This window comes from Hippopotamus amphibius, chromosome 9, assembly GCF_030028045.1.
Source record: "Hippopotamus amphibius kiboko isolate mHipAmp2 chromosome 9, mHipAmp2.hap2, whole genome shotgun sequence".
Classification (NCBI taxonomy): domain Eukaryota; kingdom Metazoa; phylum Chordata; class Mammalia; order Artiodactyla; family Hippopotamidae; genus Hippopotamus; species Hippopotamus amphibius.
In genome coordinates this window covers 48,974,263-48,999,313 of record NC_080194.1, presented here as the reverse complement: position 1 = coordinate 48,999,313, position 25,051 = coordinate 48,974,263, and the positions used below count along the sequence as shown (strand labels likewise).

General features: G+C 33.4%; 1 protein-coding gene and 1 long non-coding RNA gene across 3 annotated transcripts in view; one reads left to right on the top strand and one right to left on the bottom strand.

Moving 5' to 3' along the window:
* DYNC2H1 (dynein cytoplasmic 2 heavy chain 1) overlaps positions 1-25,051 on the top strand; it is a 332,321-nt gene that overhangs the window by 131,806 nt on the left and 175,464 nt on the right. For both annotated transcript variants that reach the window (XM_057747706.1, XM_057747705.1), the window contains 7 exons: positions 731-829; positions 2,179-2,302; positions 11,434-11,597; positions 13,250-13,369; positions 13,918-14,052; positions 15,749-15,892; positions 21,328-21,417. In XM_057747706.1, coding sequence (XP_057603689.1) covers positions 731-829; positions 2,179-2,302; positions 11,434-11,597; positions 13,250-13,369; positions 13,918-14,052; positions 15,749-15,892; positions 21,328-21,417 — 876 coding nt within the window. The remainder of the gene's footprint in view (positions 1-730; positions 830-2,178; positions 2,303-11,433; positions 11,598-13,249; positions 13,370-13,917; positions 14,053-15,748; positions 15,893-21,327; positions 21,418-25,051) is intronic.
* Positions 3,918-15,858, bottom strand: LOC130860009 (uncharacterized). Its single transcript, XR_009055359.1, has 4 exons — positions 15,836-15,858; positions 15,398-15,461; positions 4,995-5,033; positions 3,918-3,940 (listed from the first exon to the last, which is right to left on the bottom strand). It is a non-coding gene; the product is annotated as an uncharacterized LOC130860009 (long non-coding RNA).

The window sequence follows — 25,051 nt, the reverse complement described above, 5'->3', positions numbered from 1 at the left end:
GAATATATTTACATGTATTTAAATTGATCAGATATATAAATATATAACTGGCGTCCTTTCATTTGCTAAATGGCATTGTATGTATAGGGCACAATGCCAGGTTTCTAATTTTCTGTTTGTTTCAGAGTTTAATTAGTGCAAGGCATTCTGTAATGAGTTTAGTTCCTAGTTCATTAGATCTTAACCTATCATTTTATGTAATTTTCTCTTACAGGATACTCCTTTTGTAATATTAACTATGTACTACTTTAGGAAAATTAGTCTTAAAATATAAATAATTATATTGCTAATTATTTCAGCAATACTTTTATGATTAGCTCATACTTCTCTTGTAAGGCCTCTATGTTTTATTCAACCAAAGACTATCTAAAGTTAGGAAATGACTTGGTTGTGTATTTTAAAACCAAAAAGAGTGGTGCAAATGGCATCAACTTAGGACCAGAACTCTTGCTTACTGTATTGTTAATACACATTTTCTGTGTTATTGTATAGTAAATAAGACTATATTCACTTTACTGTGGTTAAATTTCCTAGTATTAATTCCTGGTAAAATTTATTAATGTAGCCTGTGGTGCAGCCAAAAAGTGTACCTTTATTTCCTAATTGTACTTATATATTTGTGTTCTCCAAAGCCTGAGAGAAAAACTCACTCATTAATTGATTAATAATTTTAGGAAATTATTTTCATTTAATGAAAGCTTATAATCTTTTTTTTTTTGTTTTTAATTAGAGTCGAGTATGCCCATTTCTTATAGACCCTTCTTCCCAAGCTACAGAATGGTTAAAGACACATTTGAAAGACTCACGTTTGGAAGTTATTAACCAGCAGGTGTGTATTATAATTTAGATACCAACTAGTAATGGCATGTTACGGTGAAAAGAACTCTGGGTCTATAATCAGAAAACAGAGATTCAAAACTGAGTATTATAACTTAGCTGGTATGGGTCCTGGGGAAAGAAATGTAGCTTTCTTAGTTTTAGTTTTCTAATTTGTAAAAAGGGATAAGAATATTTGTTTGATTCCTTCTATATGCAAGGTATTGATCTAAGCCCTTGGAATTTATAAGTGAGTAGTCACAGTTCCTGCCCTCATGGAGATGACAATTAAGTAATTACTTACACTAAACAGTTAAATAAGCATTTACACTAAATTATGATTAAAGACAAGTATAGGATCCTATAGAAGTAAGTTCCTTAGTTTGGAGAATTAGGAAAAGCTCCTGGACTATTAAATTTCCTGTTCCTGTAACTCATCAATAAGCATCTTTGTCGTATCCCAAGATTTGACAGTTGGTCAATGAAATGTAATCATAGTGTTTTGTGTAGTGACTTCTCACTGTCATATCTATCTTGCCAAAGAAATTATTTTTGGTCAGGTGTTTTTTTGAGGAAGGCCTAGTGTATGATTAATTTTTGTAGATATTCTTCAGGTGCTTGAACAGTTACCTCTTTAAAATGTTCTTCACTTATAAAATGGAGATACCTAACTCATTTGTGTTTAAGAATAATTGTAATATATAATATATTTATATAATATATAAAATGTTTAATGTCACTTATGGTTGTAGTAGGAGATTTTAATAATTATTATCCAAATATTTAATTTTTTTTAACCACAGTTGGAGACCCGGAGTAATATTTAAAATGACTCTTTACCTAGCCAAAAATCCTAAAAATTCTTGCATGGTTATAGAATTTTGTCTAAAGGTTCTTTTCGCAGTAATTAGAACTATCACACCAACAGAAGTTTACTAGAATTCATCACCTTGTCTTTCTTCCTCTATTCAATGTTTGATATTGAATACAACCAAAATAGTTTTTATTAATACTTGGACGAATGACTTATTGCATATAGAATTTGAAAATTTCTTTCTGCATCAATTTGAAATCATAGTAGAAAATTTAAAAAGGCTCTTTTATTGTTAATGTAAAAATTCTTATTTTTCTAAAATGGCTATTTAAGTTATTTATGAATTTATTTGATAATTTATTCAACTAAATTGGTTCATCACCAAGTACTTATAACTGATGAAGTAATCATGAATAATTTGCATTAACAGACATTAATTTTAAAATATTTATATTGTTCCTGTTAATATCTTCATTCATTATCTGTCAGGACTTTTGTAAATCTAAGATAAGGAAGGAATTTATATGTATTTTTATTTATTCTCTTAGGATAGTAACTTTATCACAGCTCTTGAGTTGGCAGTACGTTTTGGGAAAACCCTTATTATACAAGAAATGGATGGTGTAGAACCTGTTCTTTATCCATTATTGAGACGAGATCTGGTTGCTCAAGGTAAATGTATATTTGACAGTTTCCAGAGAGTAACTATTTTTTAAATCCAAAATAAACTTCATAACTAACTGCCTTTTTTTATTTCTTTCCACTGAATCTAAGGAGATGGGTGAATGTTAGTATTGTCATCAGAATCTAATAGTAATGGCAAGTAAAATACTTTTAAAGTGCCTTGTACAAGAGGTGCCATGTCGGGGTCTACCACACCATTCCCAGGAACAGTTTTACTGGGAAGACTCAAGGGACTCAGCATATAGTTGCACTCATGGCTTAGATTTATTGCAGGGAAAGGATACAAAACAAAGTCAGCAAAGAGAAAAGGCACATAGGGTGAAGTCAGGAGTGAAGAAACCAGGTGCATGATTCAAAGAGTCTTTTTTCATTGGAGTCACACAGAATGTACTTAATTCCCCCAGAACCAAGTTGTGACAACACGTATAAAAGTTGTCTACCAAGGAAGCTTATTAGAGACTCATTGCCCAGAATTTTCATTGGGGCTGACTATGTAAGCACACTCTGCCTAGCAGGTAGCAAAATTCCAGACTCCCCAAAGGAAGGCAAGTGTTCAGCATAAGCCATATTGTTTGTACAAATAGTTTAAGCACAACGAGCCACTCTTATCTATTCTGGGAATGGTGAGAACCTTAACAAAATCCAAATTCCAGACGATGGTTATGGGCCAACCTTGCAAGCAGGCCTCTCTAAGGATACTGGTCTTAGGACTGTTACGTTACCTCTTTTCTGCGCAGGCCACCTAACCCAGACTGTGATATTAGAAAAGTAATGCCCTTAAATGCCCTTAAACTGTAAGAATGTGTTGTGCAAAATGTGTGTGTGGACATACATAGACATGTACTTATATATACACACTTACTTACACCACACACTTCGCTAGCACACAGAGTTTAGAAAATTGGAGTTACTGGGGGCAAAGCAGAGAAACAGCAAAGCATGCACTATTTATTGATCACCTTTTATGCTACACATAGGTATGCTTAGCCTAGCAGTGGTTATGTTATGGAAAGAACTCTAGTAATGGGACTGTTGCCAATGTAACCTGGAGTTACCTCCCAGAGTTCAGCCTCTGGTCCCAGCCTGTTCTTTACTGGGGCTAATTCAGATCTGTTGAGCTACCTCTTGCTATGCTATCTTAAAGGGGGTGGAAATAAACCTTTAGGGTCATCTGGATTTGACTCTTTTCATCTATATGCTGGCCCTTGAGGGCTCATTAAATATAAATCTCAGTGAGCTCTTATTGGTATTAGGTTTTAGCCATATCTGCTGCATTGTCTGAGAATGGAGTTTGACAAGGTTCCCTAAAATTGGATCTAGTCAAAAATGCTAATATTCTATATCATATTGGTTCACATGATGAACCACTATTCCTGGTAGTTGTTCAGGGATATTTGGGTCAATTTGTTCATTTCTGTTCATTTCATTGAGAAAAAGAGAGTTAACCTCTGCCCCTACCTTACTTTTTCCACCTTCAATCCAGAGTTGGATGTGTCTTTGTCACATCAGTTGAAGTCTGTTATCCCCTTTGAGTATACTTCAGATTGTCCTTTTCTACAGTTTTGAGTTCCTCATGAATAGCCATTTCTTATCGTACATTTCCTGTGGGGACAGAGGATGGTTGTCCTAGAAAGACATAAAACAAAACCTGTATCCAAGTTCATTTACATCCCAATGTTCTTAATTTAAGCAACATGAACTGCCTTTCTACATAGTGATGTCAGAACAGGCACAAATAATAGGAATAGAATGTACTTCTCCTCACATTTACGCAGTTCAGAAACCCCCTCGAATGTGTATTGATCAAAAAGAAGAGCAAGGTACACTTCCTCCTCAAAGTCTCATTGTTTCAAATTTCCTGTTTACTGTGTTCTTAGGAACTCAGCCAAGGCAGAAGATAGGTGTAGCAGTTTGCAACTGGCAAATAGTTGAAGACAGCTGGACCAGCTAGCTATGTAGAAGTTGTTGAGGGAGAGGCTAATGTAGTTGGCAAATTGTTTTATTAATAGTAGATGTCAAAATTATTTTTATTAATCATTCTAATCCTTTACAGTTATTTCATTTCCATTTGGGGTTTGAGTATGGATTCGATAGTTATAGTTAGAGATGATAGCTGAACATTCTTAGTTGGCTCTTTTAGACCAAATTCTTCACTTAGGGCAGGAGGATTGTGTCATACAGGCATATGTATGTGCAACATAAAGGTTAACCTTGTATCTGTATCTAGAGAGTGGTTTTCCATATAGGTATGTGTTTGGTAACCCAGCTGGGTCTAGGTGGCCTAATGGCCTGAACATAGCTAGACCAGTGGTTCTCTAATGGGAGTGATTTTGTCCCCCAGGGGACATTTGGCAATGACTAGAGACATTTTTGGTTGTAACAACTTGGTGTGTCTATTCCAAGGATATCTTTACATATACAGGGCATCGCCTCATAACAAATAATTTTTCAGTACAAATTGTCAGTAGTACTGAGGTTGAGAAGCCTTAAGCTAGCTCACCAGTTCTGACCCGTGAATCTGTTTACTGGTATATTTTAGTTATTTTTAGGGTGACATGTTTTATAGCCAAGAGCACTACTTAAAGCCAGTTCGCTGTAAAAGAATATTCAGTGCTATAGGTTGCCAAAATTTTTACCTATGGATAGTGGATGGCTGTAGCATTCCGTTGGATTTTCTTACCTGTGAGATTTTTTTGTAGTCATCTGTAATTCTGTGCATCTGAAAGAAATAAGGCTCAAAGACAAGGATTGGTTTACAGCTACTTAGATTACTTCCAAAGTTGGCACTTGCAACTTTACAGGATCTGCTATTCAAACTTGGTCGCATGTTTGTTGACCAGATAGATTATTAGGCTGTAGTAAAATTTTCAGGTGTGGAATATGCTGCTTCTAGTAGGTGAAGGAGGTACTCAGTTGTTGGTTTTCTTTCTGTGTATATAGTGGCTGTAAAGCCAGCAGCTTGTTCTTAATAGGCTGTGGGTTATTTCCTTGAGCAATATCAATTTGATTATTTTTGTGGCAGGGTTTTTTGTTTATCTTCATTTAAGTCCCTTCACCTTACTTAGGTGTGAAAGGTTTACAATACAATGTGAGCAATTTTATCGGTGGAGAGTGTTACCAAGATGTTACCTATATAATGGAATGTTTGTACCTATATGGCAGTTCACATGGTACTTGGATTTCTTTAATTCAGTTGATAATATATTTCTGAAGAGTTTGGACCTGTAAAGGTATACTGCATGTAAGAGATGAACTGGTTTTCGTCTTCTTCCCAGAGGAAAATAGAGAAGAAATCATTAGTAATCATTAGCAGTGTCCAAGTATCTGCCTTGGGAACAGTGTTTTTAATCATTGCTATGTCAAGCATTGTGGAAGCAGTGGTGGCCACTTCCTGGTTTCATGGTCATAGTAAACATTCAAGCAACTTTTATTTTGAAATCCAGAGAGATAAATTGTGTAGCACTCCTGCCTGGTGTAAAAAGAATAACTTTCTTTTTCACTTCCTAGCATGATGCATTTCTTTGAACTATAAATATTGGCCAGATTTGGGTACACTTTATAGGCTGATCTTGCATGTATCTTTGGCTGATTGTTATAGAAGTTATCAATTAATTGACCTTTTCTATTTTTTTGTCTGTATTAATTTTATTTCCTCTCTAATATGAATTATTTCTTTCCTTCTGCTGACTTTGGGCTTTATTTGTTCTTCATTTTCTAATTCCTTCAGATGATAGGTTAGATTGTTCATTTGAGATTATTCTTGTTTCTTGAGGTGGGCCTGCATTGCTGTAAACTTCTCTCTTAGAACTGCTTTTGCTGTATCCCACAGATTTTGGAAAGTTGTGTTTCCATTATCTTTTGTCTCAGTGTATTTCCTGTTTTCCTCTTTGATTTCTTCATTGGCCCATCGGTTTTTCAGTAGCGTGTTGTTTAGTTCTCACGTGTTTGTGCTTTTCCCATTTTTCTTCCTATAATTAATTTCTAGTTTCATACTGTTGTGGTCAGAAAAAATGTTCGATATAATTTCTTTCTTCTTAAATTTGTTGAGACTTGTTTTGTGTCTTAGCACATTATCTCTCCTGGAGAATGTTCCATGTGCATTTAAAAAGAATTTATTTTGCTGTTTTGGGGAGAATGTCCTGTAGATGTCTATTAAGTCCAACTGGCTATTGTGTCATTTAAGACCACTGTTTCCTTATTGATATACTGTTTGGATGATCTGTTCATTGATGTAAGTGAGATGTTAAAGGCTCCTACTATTATTCTACTATTGTCACTTTCTCCCTTTATATCTCTCAGAATTTGCTTTATATATTTAGGTGCTCCTGTATTAGGTGCATATGTGTTAGCAAGTGTGATATCCTCTACTTGTGTTGATCTTTTTATCATTACATAATGCTCTTTTTTGTCTTTTGTTATAGGTTTTGTTTTAAAGTCTGCTTTGTCTGATATGAGTGTTATTACCCCTGCTTTTTTATCATTTACCTTTTCATGAGATCTCTTTTTCATCCCCTCACTTTAAATTAGTGTGTATTTAGCTCTGAAGTCAGTCTCTTGTAAGCAGTACATACATGGGTCTTTTCTTAATCCAATCGTCCACCCTATGTCTTTTGATTGGAATATTTATTCCAATGACATTTAAAGTAATTATTGATAGGTATGTCCTTATTGCCATTTTGTTACCTGTTTTCTGGTAGTTTTGAGTTCTTTTTTGTTCTTTTTTTTTTTTCTTCTTTTAAATTCTTCCTTTGTGGTTTGATGATTTCCTTTCATGGTATGCTTGTGTTTCTCTCTAACTTTTGTATATCTCTTGTAGGTTAGCAGGTTTTTCCTTTTCAGCACTTTGAGTATATCATGCCACTCCTTTCTAGCCTGCAAAGTTTCTGCAAAAAAATTAGTTGGTAGCCTTCTTTAGGTTCCCTTTTTTATGACTCTTTGTTTTTCTCTTGCTGCCTTTAGAATTTTCTCTTTAACGTTAGCTGTTTTAAGTGTGTCTTGGTGTGTGTCTTTTTATTTCATCTTGTTTGGGAACCTCTGTGCTTCTTGTACCTGGATATCTGTTTCTTTCTTCAGGCTTATGAAATTTTCAGCCATAATATCTTCAAATACATTTTCTACCCCCTTCTCTCTCTTCTCCTTTTGGGACCCATGTAATGCAATGTTGGCATGATTGATGTCCCAGAGATCCCTTAAACTGTTCTTTCTTTCATTCTCCCTCCCTCCCTTCCTCCCTCCCTCCTTTCCTTTCTTTCTTTCTTCCTTCCTTTCTTCCCTTCCTCCCTTCCTTTCCTGATTTGGTTATTTTCATTATTCTATCTTCCAGATAACTTATGTGTTCTTGTATATCACCTAGTCAGCTGTTAATTCCTCCTATTGTGTTTTCCATTTCAGTTACAGTATTTTTCAGTTCTAACTTATTCTTTCATATATTTTCTAGTTCATTATTAAAATTCTCACTGTGTTCAGCTATCCTTTCCCCTGTTTCAGTTAACATTTTTTATTACTAATGCCTTGAATTCTTAATCTGGTAAATTATTTATTTCTGTTTCATTAGTTGTTTTTTTCAAGGGTTTTCTCTTGTTCTTTCAATTGAGACAAATTCCTCTGTCTTCTCATTTTCCTTAGCTTTTTCTGTCTCTGTAACATCAGGTGAAATTGTTGCCCACTGCAGACTTTAATGGGAGCTTTTGTGTGGGAGTATCCCTATACAGTCTGCTTGTGCCCAGTGGCTTTTGTGGGAGAGCTGAATCTGATGTGAACACACAACATGTCTTTCCTCAGGTTTGCTGGCAGCTGTCACCTTTGTGAGAGGCTGGAGATGGAGTTGTCAGATCACAGCCAGGTGTAGCTGGGGCTTTTTCTCTGCTCAGTATCCATCATTGCTATGTAAGGGGGGGGTCTATTCCCAAGAGGGTGGAGCAGAAGTTTTAAGGGTTGGGTCCAAGCTGGCTCCATTCGCTTTATGTTCTCTCCCCAATTCCAGCACCATCATTCTTGCCCAGGAGGGGAGCAGTGCTCGGGCAAGAGGGGTTGGCATGGGCACTTGGCATTGGTCTGGGTGCAAATTGTGGCTAGTGACCACAGACAGAAGTCATGGCTGCTCTGATACGCTGCCCAAATGGCTGCTCTCACTCTGCTCAGATACTGTTTTAGGTCTGAGTTGCTTTTGTTTCTCATAGCTGAGCTTTCTCCTCAGCTGCAGCAGCCCTTACCCCAGTGTGGCTGGAGTGCTTGCTAGGCTCAGATTGGGGTGCATGCCGGGGCAGTCACTGGAAACCAGTCAGCCACCCATGCCATTTCAGTCCACCCTCTCTGCCCTGTTGTGGGAGTAAGCAAGCATGTATGTGCTCCTTATGAATGGAGTCCAGGCTTCTCACAGATTCCCTGTTAGTCCCACCAGCCCTCCAACCAGCAAGGAGACTCATCTTCTCATTGTTAGACCTTTGGACAAGAGCATCCAATTAGTGGCTCAAACTACCTACTCCCTAGAGAGGATCTTTGCCTGTGTGATCTCTCATCTTCTGAGTCCCATTTAGGGGCACAGGAACAGACCTGATAGCTTCTCATCCCTTTTTACCCACTTTTATATGGATCTTTCTTAGAGTCTTCTAGTTCTGCTAGTCTATAGTTAATTTTCATTGAGAATTGCTTTACATGTAGACACAGTTTTGATGTGTTCTGCATCCTCCTGCTTTGCCATCTTGAGTTCTTCTCCCTGGGTTAATTTTGTTTTGTTTGTAATCTATATCATGTGTATATGTCAATTTAGGTTAATTTTTTTTTTAGGTATTTGTCTATTGCATTTAATTTGTCAAAGTATTGGTGTATTTTTATATAATATTCTTATAACTAAAATTTCTGTGAGTTTTTGAATAAATGTGTCATTTTGTTTGATATTGATTTTTTTTTTTCTCTTTTTCTTTGGTCAGTCTTGATAGCACTTTATCAACTTTACTGCTCTTTCTAAGATACCACTTTTTAACTGTTGATTTTCTCTATTGTATTTTAAATTTTTGCTTTTTATTTATTTTATTCCTAATATTTCCTTAGACTTTGGTTGGTTGTCTTTTTTCTGGATTCTTGAAATGGAAATTCAAAGTATTGATAATTCAATATTTCCTTTTTCCTAATATATGCATTTTTTTGTCTATAGATTTTTTGCTAAGCCCTTCTTCAGCTTCATATCACAAGTTTTGGTTGTGTATTTTTTTAATTCATAAGTTACTTATTGCTTTTGTTATTTAATTTTGAGGGAATTGGATATTTTTTAGTTACCCTTTTGTGATTGGTTTCTAGCTTAACTCCATTGTGGCCAGAAAACTTATTCTGAAGTATTCAGTTTTTTTTAGTCCTGTCAAAGCTTTGTTTATAATCCAGCATTGGTTAATTTTCATGAATGTTCTGTGTACACTTGAAAATTATGTAAATTTTGCCCTTGGTTATTTTAATTTTCTGTAAAGTCAACTAATTCAAGTATGTTAATTGTAATGTTCACGTTTTCTGTATCTTTACTTTTTATTTCTATTCTATCATATATTGAGAAAAAGTCTTTATGATTTTGAATTAGTTTCTCTTTTAGTTCTGTCAGTTTTTACTTTAGATGTTTTGAAGGTATGTGTTTTGATGCATACATATTTGGCAATGTGCTGTCTTCCTGTTTGGTTATTTTCTTTATCATTATCAGCTGTCCTTTGTCTCTAGAAATATCTCCACTTTTAACATTTGGTATTGGAGTGATTGCACTAATTTGAGGGATTGGTGTTTGCATGGCATATTTTTCTATTCTTTTACTTTCAGTTTTCTGTTTCTTTATAAAATGTGTTTCTCATAAACAGTATATCATTTGGTTTCGCATTTTTATTCAGCATAGCAGTCTTAATATTTGTAATGTAATGCAGTTAACGAATTCATGGAATGACTAATATTGTTTTCTAGTTAACCTGACTGATTTTTAATCAAATGTCTATTTTTTAATGGCTACCCTGTGTATAACAGTATGCATCTGTGACTTAATTTTCTTAATATATGTAAATACTTTACCACTTTTCCAGTACTGGTTTTTAACTGCATATACTCCATACCTGCCTTTCCATTATTATTGTGCTGCATTTGTCATAGATTTTCAGTGGTTTTGCTATGATGTCCTTAGAATTAGTTTTCTTTCCATTTATCCAGCTTGCATTTTCTTGACTCATTCTAGCTGATGTATAGCTATTACACTGAACCTTTAAATTTGTTTTTTTCCAATTAAATTTCAACATTATTTTGATATTTGACCATTTGCATATCCTTTCATAAAGTGCATATTGAACTCTTTTCACATTAAAACGTTAAGTAAAATTTTAAAATCTATTCTAGGATTCTCAAAAATTCTTTACATTCTTTTTCTTAATGTTAGAGAATAATCTTTGATAATATGTATTTTTTACCTAAAATTAGTTATTTTTTTATCAGTTAAAATCATAAGTAAAGCATGTAATTGTTGAGTGATTTTCCTGTATATGTTGTATAATTAATATCATTGTTTTTTATATGAGAATGTAAAAAACTCCTTTATGAGGCAGAAGTTTACTTTTTCTCAGTTTAACTTGTTGCAAAGCACCTGTGTATGGCAGTCTGAATAAATCCTTCTTGACTTAATAATGGGTTCTTTGCAATTACTATGTAGTTAATTCCAGGTTTTTACCAGGTCATTCTGTTTTCAAGCGTTACACCTTAAATACCAGGATGATGAACACTTTGATGAATATTGAAGTAGAGAATAATTAAGAGCTTCTATTTTTGTTATCTATAATCAAACATTTCAGAAAAATTGGTAATATGAAACGTACAGTTAATGTTAAAACTATTGAATATAAGTAGATATTCCTTTGATGCTTCAGTATCCTAGGATTGTCTTAATGAATATTATTTGTCCTTGTTTGTGCAAGTGCTGACTGATTAGTAGAGCATTCTTGTTAATAGTCTTTTGGGTAGCCTTGCTGTTGCTGTCTTTTGGACTGTATTGAAAAGCCTGTAATAAAAACTATTTAGAGGTACTAGGAAATTATATTTTTTAATGTCATATAGCAAAATACAGAATATTCAGGCCAACTAATTGTGTCATTTTTAAAAAATAGGACCACGTTATGTGGTACAAATAGGTGACAAAATTATTGACTACAATGAAGAATTTCACCTCTTTTTGTCAACAAGAAACCCAAATCCCTTTATTCCACCGGATGCAGCTTCCATTGTTACTGAGGTTAATTTCACTACAACGAGAAGTGGATTACGAGGCCAGGTATATGGGGACAATCATAATTTGCCTTAGAAATCTTTAGTATTTTTGTATACTAATGAAATATTTTGAGTGGGATGCTATTTTGTTAAACTGATTAGCATTTAAATTCATGACTTTGAAAATGTACTTGCAAATCAGTAAGACATTTGAGTTTATTTCATTTTCCAATAGTGTTAGAATTGTGTATTTGTTCTTAACGTCAAATTGCTGCTTCTTCCAGTATAACTTTAATTTTAAACTCTACTTATGTCATGTTTGTTAGAATTTGGGAAATGAGAGGATCATACATGTTAAGATTAGCAACTTTTTTTTTAATTGTGGAAACTGAAGTTTAAATGTTAAAATTGCAGTTAATTGACTTATTCAGCTAGTTGATCTTTGATTCCAAGTCCAACATTTTTTTTTTTGAGTAGAACATTTGTATGTGTGAATGCACTTTATCTGCGTATGGCTTATAACAGTTTATAATTATTGCATGAATTGCAAAATGATTTTCAAGTACAGACTTTTACTTATACACTCCCTTACTCATTTTTCCCTTTTTAAAGATATCCTGTTGACTTTTTTAGTGTTATCCTATCTTTTATTCATCTCACAATAGTATATTTTTTCTCATTTGATTTATTTGATAGCATGTATATTTGCCATGATTTTTACTTTATTGTAATTTTAAAAACTCTGCTTTTAAAATATTTTTCTTACCATACTAGATGACTCACTGTGTATTTTTATGAACAATGTCTTTTGATTGGCTTGATGATACATCTCGTAAATAAAACAATGCATAAATTACTCAAAATTTGGCATAATTGATGAAATTGCTAATTCTACATAAAAGATCTCCACAGTAATTGTCAAAAAAGGCTTTTAGGTATTACTTTAACAAGAACTAAGTGAACATGCTTATACAATAGATTTCGAATTAATATAACATGCAAATGTCATTCCCTATTTTAAAGTTTCAAATTTGAGAATTAGACATAGCAGTTTTCAACAGCTTTATTAAGATTCAGTTCATATATCATACAGTTCATCCCTTGAAAGTTTACAGTTCACTGCTTTTTAAGGGGAATTCTCAGTCTTATGGTAACTCTATGTTTAACATTTTGAGGAATAGACAAAATTTTCCAAAGTAGCTGCACAATTTTACTTTCCTACCAGTAATGTATGAAGGTTCCCCTTTCTCTGCATTTTGGCCAACATTTATTATTATTCATCTTTTTAATTATAGCCATCTTAGTGTGTGTGTGTGAGATCTCATTGTGATTTTAACTATATTGTATTTTAAGTAAGATAACTCTATTTCTTTTTGTGACTACTTACCATTAAAAATGTTTGCTTCCATAGTTTTTATATATTTAATCTAATTTAAGAACTGAATAATACATGTTGATATTTTAAGTAATGCAATTTCTTACAACTGTCCTATAATATTTAAATTTTATCAATTCGCTTAACTATTCATTTTGCCTATTTTGTCAAAAATAATTGTGAAGGTGTCTTATATGTTTAGAAAGAATGAAATTAAGTGCATAGTAGTATCATTATGCTTGTAATGTTTGATCAAACATAGGCTTGTTTGTGGGCAGTTTTCATTTTGGTTGTTTTGTTTGAACCTTATTGCTAAAATAACCTTGGCTTTTTTGTTTAAGCTTTTGGCATTAACTATTCAGCATGAGAAACCTGATTTAGAGGAACAGAAAACAAAACTATTACAACAGGAAGAAGATAAGAAAATACAGTTAGCTAAGCTTGAAGAATCTCTTCTAGAGGTAAAATTGAGTTATTCAGGATATTTTTCATATTACATCATTTTGATTATAATCAAATACGGTTTTTTAAAAAATTATAGTACCTTCAGCATGTTTTGGTTGTATCAAAGTCATATCAATATGTATCTTAAAAGGCAGAATTCAAACAGAAAAAGGTAGGTATCTTGGAATATAAGATTTTAGGAGTAATATTTAAGACAAGCAATTTTTTAACTAATATTGTCTTTATACTGTATTATTTCATCAATATTTAACTATATACTCAGAAAAACATTCAAAGATAGCACGAAATTATGATTTGATCTGTACCTTAGTTTTTATTTTTATTAGATTGATAAAATTAATACATATACAGTGCTTTGATGTTATAGTATCATACAATGATTTATAATATTTTTTGATATAAAACCCTGTAAAATATTGAAATTCTTTTAAAAGAACATAAGTTCCCATAAACATCAAATTAATGACAGTTAACGTGGGCTTCCTTTAATTGATTATTTTAATATATATAATAATGTTCATATGTTTTATTAATTTTTCTACAGACACTTGCCACATCTCAAGGCAATATTTTGGAAAATAAGGATTTGATTGAATCTTTGAATCAGACAAAAGCAAGCAGTGCACTTATTCAGGAGTCACTTAAAGAATCTTACAAACTCCAAATTTCTCTTGATCAAGTAAATATTTCCTTTGTGATCTTATATTGATTTATTAAACTTTCACATTAATATGATAAAAATTAGAGTATCAGGACTTCAGGGGATTGATGGTTGCAAAAAAAAGAAAGCTATTCAAAAACACCAGGTCCTTGGGTCTAATTCTTATTATAGAGAGGGTGATAGATGTTGAGGGCATCAAGGGTAAGGAGTGCTGGTCATTGTGCCCTGCTGAGTACTACTGATTTCTGGCATGTTGTCTAAAGTTCTAGAGCTATAAATTTGTACTGAAATTGAAAATGAGTGGTTTAAAATGACTATTAGACAGCATCTTTGCCATTCCTGGAACCTTTCTTAAGTTAAGGCAAGTTAAGTATATCAATAAAAGAGTTAAAAACTATTTTTCCATTAAAAACATTTTTCTTCCGTACTCATCCTGGACCCCATGAATGTGATGATCTGAACTCTTTTCTTACAAATGGTTAAAATCCTTTTTACTTTATTCTTTTGACATTTCCTATAGCAAAATTTCAACTTTATATCAGTACATGGTAACTTTTTTTTTTCTCCTACATTCGGTGACAGAGATTTGTTCAAGAAAATTAAACAATGAAGCAGATTAATGTAACTGTGCATTCCCAGTCTCCAACCTGACCTGGACCCTTACTGGCATCCTTTAATCTTTCCCATTTCCCTCAATGACTGTTCCAAATTTTACTTTAGGTGTTCTTCAGCTGTTGCTCAAATTCTACACTTACATAGTATTACTTTCTTCACTTGAGAAAGAGTTCTGCTGAAACCAGAATGGGAACAGACTTATAGCCTGCTTCCAATCTAGTCATCCTGTCTCCTCTACCAGGGCTAAAATTGGCAGATGTCATAACTGTCATTCTGTACCAAAAGGGTTTTGAACTTTATGTGCCTTCTCTTTCTGAACAGGCATCACTGAGTCACATATAATTTTACCAATATCATGTTTGTAATCCTGGTGCTTTGATCAGAATGGCATGGAGAACCTTCTCAGAGTTCCATTCATAACCTCAAGGCCATTTAACCCTGTGATCCTTTCATGTTTATCAACCTTTACCTTCAGTCAGAATGAAAGCCCCTGTGATTATTGTTTCATTCTTGGCTTATGTTGAACAATGCTAGGTGCTTTATTATCTTAATGTAGACACTTGTTACAGTCTTCTTCTCTACTCTGCTTCCATCAGTGTTCTTGTTGGTACTAGTCACACACTAGATTCATTGTTCTAACTTTTCTCCACTGCAGGGATAGCCTATAGTGCCATGCTGTCTTATATGACCTGTGTGACCTCTGATCACAGCTGCTTTCCATTCCATCTTACCCAATACAAGTGCTTACCTCTTTCCCCTCATACAAGTCTTCTTGGTCTTCATTAAAACCAATCCATGTACTATTTCTAACTCTGTGATCAGAAGAGTAGAGAAGTATTTAGAATACATTGCCTGAAGTTTCATAAAACTACAAAACAAAAATGTAGTATCTTGGGGTTAAAAAAGGTATAGAAACTTAAAAATAGAAAAGCTGGATTATGCTGTTTTAGTTATAAAATTCTATGATTCATCTTTGTTGTATGTATGTTGAAAGAGTAAGGATGTGGCTAGATATGTGCATGGCAGTCTGTAGATGGCAGTAAAGCATTAGAACTAAGGTTTAACACCCGCCCCCCCCCCACCCCGCATTGTTCCGCAGGAGCGGGATGCCTATCTCCCTCTGGCTGAGAGTGCCAGCAAGATGTACTTCATTATCTCTGATTTGTCCAAAATTAATAACATGTACCGTTTTAGTTTGGCTGCATTTCTCCGACTTTTCCAGAGAGCTCTGCAAAACAAACAGGTATGCTGTTGGTTACCCCATAGCGGAGACTGAATGAAGAGAGATTGCTTTACTAGGTGCTTAATTTATAATAATTTCCTGAGAAAAGTTGCTTGGAATTATGTTTCAAAAGACCATATGTAACACTTTTAAACTATATTTGAAAGAAACTATCCCCTTAGTTGCATTTTATGTTTTTAGCAAACTGTCCCAATGTGACAGCCCTCTCAATGAAAATGATTTATGTTTGGAGTATAAATTAATAAATGATTATGTTCTGAGATGATCATTTAAAAAAAAAAAAACCTGGATGATCCATGAAGGTATAAAGATAAGAAATTATCCACATAATCCCATTACCTGGGGAAAGCAACATTTAAAATTTCATTGTATACCCTTGTTGTTTGAGGCTGTAATATGTACCAGGTATTGTGCTAGAAAATGGAAATACAGGAATATACACTGTTTTATCAAGCTTGTATTCTAATGGAGGGAATAATATATTAAAGAATACACATAATTTTAACCAAAAGATATAATACTGTTTTTTAAAAATATATTGTACACAATTTTCATGTCAATAAATATAAACCTACACAATATTTTTGAAAGCTCGTTAGGCTATACCCTACTTTATTTAACTACCTCGTATGGGGTGTTCTGGTTATCTCTGCTGAATATCTTATTACCCCCAAACTTAGCAGATTAAAACAATGTTTCTCTTATACTCATTGATTCTTTCTTATGCTGATGGATTCTGTGGGGAATTTTGTCAGGACACTGCAGGGATGGCTTACCTCTACTTCACAGGGCCTGGGGTCTTGGTTGGGAGGAATTGAGAATGGAAGTGGGTTCGGGGAGGCTTCACTTGCATGTCTGGTACTTGGGGTGGGTGGACTTGATGACTAGGCTTGGCTTCCTCACAGCACAGAGTAGTCGGATTTCTCATATTGCATATTGAGATACCAAACATGTATTCCAGTGAACAGGCAGAAGCAGAAATTGCCTTTTATAACCCAGCCTTGGGTCACTGCTGCTGTATTATATTGGTTGAAGCAGTCAGAGCCTACCCAGATTCAAGAAGGGGAAAGAGACTTTACCTCTTGATGGATGGAGTGTCAAAGAATTTGGTGGTTATGTTTAAAATAGCTATAGACACTTACAGGTTTTTTTCCCCCAGTGTTTTGTTTCTTGAATTATTTTCTTAGTTAAATTCCTAGACTTGGCTAGCTGGGGCAAAAATGCACATTTGTAAGCTTTTAGACAAATATTGTCTAATTATCCTTTGGAAATATATGCTGTTGGTATATTAAACTACAACAACAGGGGCCTTTTTTGATCTATACCTTAAACAAAAATAGATATTATATATCTTTTAGTAATTATCCTATTAGGTAATTGAAAAGTATTTCACTATATCTGAAAGTCTTTGGTCACTTGTGAAACAAGTAAGATAAATATCAGATTGTAAGATAAATATCAGATTGTGTTTTTTCTTTGGTGAGTTATTATTTTTACATTCTGTGGTATTAGTATTTTAAAATTTTACTTACAAGAGATTCCTATATATTAAGGACATGAAACCTTTGTCATATGTGATAAATATTTTGGGTTTATTATTTGCTTTTTAATTTATTTCAAAAATATTTTTATGAAAACTTTCATCAAATTGTTCTTTATAGTTAGGTATAATACTAATATAAGTATTTTTTAGAATTATGCATTTTTAAAAATTTTTTCATTTTTTTTTTTAAGTTTTACACTATATTTTTTTTTTTGAACCTTTTTTTTTTTATTATTTTTTTGGGGGTACACCAAGTTCAATCATCTGTTTTTATACACATATCCCCGTATTCCCTCCCTTCCTTGACTCCCCCCCCCTCGAGTCCCCCCCACCCTCCCGCCCCAGTCCTCTAAGGCATCTTCCATCCTCGAGTTGGACTCCCTTTGTTATACAACAACTTCTCACTGACTATCTATTTTACAGTTGGTAGTATATATATGTCTGTCCTACTCTCTCGCTTCGTCTCAGCTTCCCCTTCACCCCCTGACTCCTCCCAAACCTCGAGTTCTCCAGTCCATTCTCTGTATCTGAGTCCTTGTTCTTGTCACTGAGTTCATCAGTACCATTTTTAGATTCCGTATATGTGAGTTAGCATACAATATTTGTCCTTTTCTTTCTGACTTACTTCACTCTGTATGACAGATTGTAGTTCTATCCACCTCATTATAGCTCCATCTCATCCCTTTTTATAGCTGAGTAATATTCCATTGTGTATATATGCCACATCTTCTTTATCCATTCATTTGTTGATGGGCATTTCGGTTGCTTCCATGTCCTGGCTATTGTAAAGAGTGCTGCAATAAACATTATGGTACAAGTTTCTTTTGGGATTATGGTTTTCTTTGGGTATATGCCCAGGAGTGGGATTACTGGATCATATGGTAGTTCTATTTGTAGTTTTTGAAGGAACCTCCAAATTGTTTTCCATAGTGGCTGTACCAACTTACATTCCCACCAACAGTGCAGGAGAGTTCCCTTTTCTCCACACCCTCTCCAACATTTGTGGTTTCCAGATTTTGTGATGATGGCCATTCTGATCGGTATGAGGTAATACCTCATTGTGGCTTTGACTTGCATTTCTCTGATGATGAGTGATGTTGAGCATCTTTTCATGTGTTTGTTGGCCATCTGTATGTCTTCTTTGGAGAGATTTTTCATCTTTATTGGAGTGTAATTGCTTTATAATATTGTGTTACTTTCTGCTGTACAACAAAGTGAATCAGCTATATGTATACATATCTTCCCATATCCCCTCTCTCTTGAGCATCCCTCCCACCCTTCCTGTCCCACCCCTTTGGGTCTTCACAAAGCATAGAGCTGATCTCCCTGCGGCCTGTAGCAGCTTCCCATTAGCTAGCTATTTTACATTTGTTAGTGTGTATATGTCAGTGCTACTCTCTCATTGTGTCCCAGCTTCCCCTTCCCCACCATGTCCTCAAGTCCATTCTCTACATCGGCATCTCTATTCCTGCCCTGCCACTAGATTCATCAGTACCATATTTCTAGATTCCATATATATGGTACATATATACAATGGAATATTACTCAGCCATAAAAAGGAACAAAACTGAGCTGTTTGTAGTGAGGTAGATGGACCTAGAGTCTGTCATACAGAGTGTAGTAATTCAGAAAGAGAATAGCAAATACCATATGCTAACGCACATATATGGAATCTAGAATTATGTTTTGGGTGAAAATAATTTGTTCTTTTAGATAAGTTAGGGAGCAAAATTTCATGTCTGAGTAGATTTACTTAAGTCTGTCTTTCCGAGGAAAGATTATTAGTCATTCAATTAATATTTATTGCAGACTTACCACATGGCAGGAATTATTATAGGTGCGTGGGTGATATAGTGGAGAATAAAATAGGAAAAATTCCTTGTCTTCATTGGCATGGACTACCTAATATTTTCATGAATGAATTATTTCAGAAAATCTTTGTTTGATTACAAATAATGATTACAGTTTACTGATGTCTTTTGCACTAAAGTAAATCATTTGAAGTTGTTCTTACATTCAGATTTCAAATAAAATGGCACCTAATGAAGAGCTTGTGGTTTGGGGGTAGGCTTTGTTAGTAAAATCTGTCATCTCAGTCCTGGGAGACAAGATAAGCATTTCTCCCATGTATATATGTAATGTCCTTTGGACAAAGTTTAGGTTTCAAGATGCAGGGAAGGGCTAAAGAATAAATGTGTCCTTTGTCCTTCCTTTTTTTTAAAAAAAATTGAATTTTAGTATTTTAAGTTTAAACAAATCGTTTATAATATTGTGCAGGTAGAAGCATTTTTACAAAAAACAGTAATAAAGTCTATGAGATTTGGTTCATGATATATTGATCATATTTATAATTTACTGTGTCAGCAGGTAGAACTAGGTAGTCATTTATACTTCTTTTGCATTAGTAATTTCATGTAAATTACTTAAAAAGTACACAGTAATAAGTTAATTTAAAATTCATTCTTTTAGTAAAAAAATATTTATGTTAAAATTCAGTGAACCTATAAAATATAAGAACTGAGAAATAAGTTAGAAGGTCTAACTAAACTTAATAAAAATACTGGTTATTTTGTACTGTTTAGAAAAGTTTATAGCTCAGTATTTCCTCTGTGACAATAGTTCTGTGATAATATGGCCATAGAATAACATTGACTTTTGCTTGTGAATATATGTGTATTACACATGTGTGTTTCGATGGGCATTTGAATTTATTTGAAAAAGTAATATAATCTTAAATACGTAGAGTAAAACACTTATTTTCCATTGTTTTGAAAATCTACTGGATCTTGTAGGTACTATATTCTGTCTCACATTAGAGTCATGTTTTAGTGTCTTTTAGTGTTTAAAAGTGTCTTTTAGATCCAAGTTTCAATTTCACATGTGATCTTTGTTAATAAATAGTAAAATTAAGAGGAGTGTTTGTGGTATGAACTGTGAATAATGAGCTTTCTTGATCAGAACATGCTACTAACAAGGCCAGAAACCTACGTTTGATGTGTCTGAGTAGCAGGTCACAATGTTTTCTGGGAATTTCACACATTTTATTGTTCACGCTGGGTGTAATTCTCTAAACTGTTAAAATTTTTTTGCTAGATGTTTTTTTTCCTCGCCAATTATCATCACAAAGAAGCAAGCAAATTTTGTCTAAGTGTTATACTGGAACTGAATTTCGCAGGGCATGTATTCTCCAGTTGCACCCTGAATAAAATGAGACTGACACTCATATCACACTTAGGGAAAAGGCCAGCCTTTACAACATTCCCCTCCACTATTCCTATCCCAAGCCATTTTTTATTAATCAAATAAAATAGCCACTAATGATATTTTTCAAATCATGGCAATCATGTACACTGGAAGTACAAAAGCAGATAAAAAAACTAAAACCATGTATGAATTTTGACACCACATATTTTGGATTCAACCTAGAGGGCATGGTTTAAGATTGTTTAGGTTCTTGTACTGGGGATGAGAAAATTCTTTATAGTCCAGTTCTGGGTCATACTATTTCGGGGCTGGGTTGGTAATTATGATACAAGTAATTAAATGGCTTTAACCCAGATTGATGTAGTATTTTTAATGGCAGTAGGAATCAAAGTGGTGTGGTCAAATTCAGTTCATATTGTATTACTGGTAATTGATTATAATTTTCATTTATTGAAAGCTTTAATTTAACTCTATACATTAAAAAATACATCAGTTTTTTATTGTATTAATGTAGAAGTTTAATCCACTTATTTGTTTAGTTCCATGAGTCTGATTGATGAAGATAATTGTTCCAGAATCAGTTTTGAGTCTGGAGGAACAGTTTATAAGCATGATTAAACTGTGGGGTACCTTTTAAATGTTCACAAATTTCCCAATGGTTTTTCAGTTTTCAAATTGTAATCTACAGGATTCTGAAAACACAGAACAGCGGATTCAGTCTCTTATCAACTCATTAAAACATATGGTATATGAATATATATGCCGTTGTCTATTTAAGGTAAGAAACATTGTGTTTTTCACTTATAAAATATTACCTGAACCTTGATTTAATACAGTATTAGGTTATATTGTATTAAGTTATACATAACTCTTTACCTACTAGAAAGGTATTAAAATTGACATTTCTGATATTTTCCAAGAATAATATTCATTACTAACTAGAAAGTCTTACAGCACGTGGGATGTAGTAGGGAGAAAAGTGACAAGTAAAGAAGGGAGAGCAAACCCCTGGTTAGCTGACTTAGCCCTGAACATGTCAGTCGCCACTGAAAGAGGGAACGAGGATGGATTATATAGGTCATTTTCTAGCCGATATTTCTCAGTCTCAGTACCAATGTCATTTTGTGCCACGTAGTTATTTGTTGTGGGGTGGGGGGCTGTTTTGTGCATTTTAGGATATCTAGTGTCACTTCTGGCCTTTACCTCCTGGTGCCATTAGCACTCCCTTTCCGCACTGGGAAAGTCAAAAATATCTCTCGACTCTGCTGGATGTCCTCTGGGTTGGAGAACAAAATATTTGTCTGTTCTTTGCATTATGAAGAAAACTAACACCTGAACCTGAGTTATGAAAGAAATTTGTCATAGAAGTCTTCAAATTATAAGGGACCCAGAGGAATAAACAATGAAACATATTTTAGAAATTTTTGAATATTATAGAAAACACAAAGGGTTTTCACTTAGGACTTTTTTTTTTAAAATATCAGTCCTTGGGTATAGCTTGAGATATATTAAAAAAGCACTTTGTACAGGCAATTAACTAAGTGAGAGGAATAGAGTTATTATGGTCCAATTATATAGGCTTCTTAGAAAATCTTGAAAGAGATATACTTAATATTCTTAATGTTTAATGAGATAGTAATTTTTATGATTAGAGTGATTTTGCTGAAGCTCTTTACTTTAGACAAAGAGTAAACCCTTTGAAGTACCTTTCAGCACTTTGACAAGGGGTGTTATTGGAAATTAAAAGAATTACAGTTGAGTGTTTCTGCAGAATTCCGTCTTTAGTGAAAACTATGGATATATTTTTTTCTTTTAAAGTTCACATAGTTTACTGTCATTCTAAAAATCAACTGTTCAGCCTTTAATTTGAACTTGCGTTAAATGAGGAATTGTAAGCAAATAATCTCAAAGCCCATTTTGTCACTAGTTATGATCCTGGATATAAGGATGATATATTAGTAGTTTCATTGGTTATAGATTCATGATGATATGTTTAAACATTTTATAATGCATTATCTTATATGAAACTTTGTAAAATTTGGTTACACAAAATTTAAAAATATTTTCACAAAATGTTTCAAATTTAAAGAGCAAAAAACTTTAAACATTCATTTCACCCTCTTCTCCAACTCTTAGTCCTTCATTAGAGTAAACCAGTTCAACGTTTGATGTTTCTTATAGTCTATTTCTTCTCTTTTCATATTCATATGTACAAGTATATAGATACAGTTTTAAAAATTTTCCTTACATTATATTTAATTCTGTAACATCTTTTTTGTTGCAGTAGATCCTGAAGACCTTTACATAGTATAAATATTTTAACCTTATTATTTTGAGTGGTTGTGTGATATTCCATAATATAATTATATGCTAGTACTCTTTTGGTGAGTATTAGATTGTTTCTAGATTGTTTGTTGTTATGAATGACTGCAGTGAACATCCTGTTTAGTACATACACCTTTATGTACGTGGGCAAGTAAGTGGTCAGTAGCTTTCTTTCGTAGGAGTTTTATTGTTTCAAGTCTTGCATTCAAGTCTTTTTTTTTCCTTTTTTTTTTTTTACTGAATATCATTGACTTACAATATTATATTAGTTTCAGGTGCACAGCATAGTGATTTGATATTTTTATACATTACATGATAAGTCAGGTAACCATCCGTCACCATACAAAGTTATTACAATATTATTGACTATATTCCCTGTGCTGTACATTACACCCCCATGACATTTATTTTATAACTGGAAGTTTGTACCTCTTAGTCTTCCTCATCAGTTTCACTCATCTCCCAACTCCCTCCCCTCAGGCAACCACCAGTTTGTTCTCTGTATCTATAAATCTGTTTCTGTTTTGTTATGTTTGTTCGTTTTGTTTTTTAGAGTCTACATAAAAGTGAAATCATATAGGGTGTTTCTTTCTCTGTCTGACTTATTTCACTTAGCATAATACTCTCTAGGTCCATCCATGTTGTCGCAAATGGCAAGATATTATTTTTTATGGGTAAGTAATATTGCATTTTATATATATATATATATATATATATATATATAAAATGCATTCATCTTTGGATGGACACTTAGGATGCTTCCATATCTTGGCTGTTGTAAATAATGCTGCGGTGAACATAGGGGAGCATGTATCTTTTCGAACTAGTGTTTTTGTTTATTTTTTTGGAAAAATACCCCAAAAGTGTAATTGCTAGGTCATATAGCAGTTCTCTTTTAAGTTTTTGAAGAACCTCAATACTGTTTTTCATAGTGGCTGTATTAATTTACAGTCCCACCAACAGTGCACAAGGGTTCCCTTTTCTCCACATCCTCGTTAACCCTTGTTATTTGCTGTTATTTTGATGATAGCCATTCTGGACAGATGTGAAGTGATATCTCTTTGCAGTTTTAATTTGCATTTCCTTGATAATTAGTGATGTTGAGCATCTTTTCATGTGTTGGCCATTTGTATGTCTTCTTTGGAAAAATTTATATTCACATGATCTGCCCATTTTTTAATAAGAATTTACAGTTGTTATGTCTGGTTGCTGGATTGATCCCTTTATTATTATGTAATATCTTTTTATGTCTCTTGCTACTGTTTTTATTTTAAAGTCTGTTAAATTCTGTTTTAAAGAAAGCTCAGCTTTCTTTTCATTTTCATGGAGCTGATTTTTCCATCCCCTCACTTTAGTCTGTCTTTAGTTGTTAAGTAACTCTCTTGTAGGCAGCATATATATGGCTCTTATTTTTTTATTCATTCAGCACTCTGTATGTTTCAATTGGAGCATTTAGTCTATTTACAATTAAAGTAATTATTAATAGATATGTACTTATTGCCATTTTATTAATTGTTTTCTGGTTATTTTTATTGTTTGTTTTTGTTCTTTCATCGTATTTTGCTCTCTTCCCGTGCGATTTGGTGACTATCTTTTTAATTTTATGTTTGGATTCCTTTCTTTGTTTTTTTGTATCTCTTAGAGATTTTTTGTTTATGGTTACCATGAGATTCACATAAAACAGCCTATTTGTGTGTGTGTGTATGTGTGTGTTAGTTTGAGGTTTAAGTTGATGCTCTCTTAAGTTTGAACGCATTCTAACAGTCCTGCATTTTTGCTCCCCTTCCCCCAATGTTTACAATTTTTGACATCATATTTTTTTTTTTTTTCACTGTAGGTCAATTTTCCCTGGTACCTGGTAGATCATTTCAATATGTAAATACAGGTTTTGTTTATTTCTAGAAACTTTACTTAGATTATACATTTAAATAATAGTTGTTCAATTTTCCTTCTTCTGAAACTCCAATTATACATAAATTAGTTCTTTGCTTGAATAACATCTAAATCACTTTTCTTTAGCCTTTTAAAAACTTTATTTTTTCATTCCCATGGTTGTTTTCTTACTTTTATTCATTGTACTTTATTAA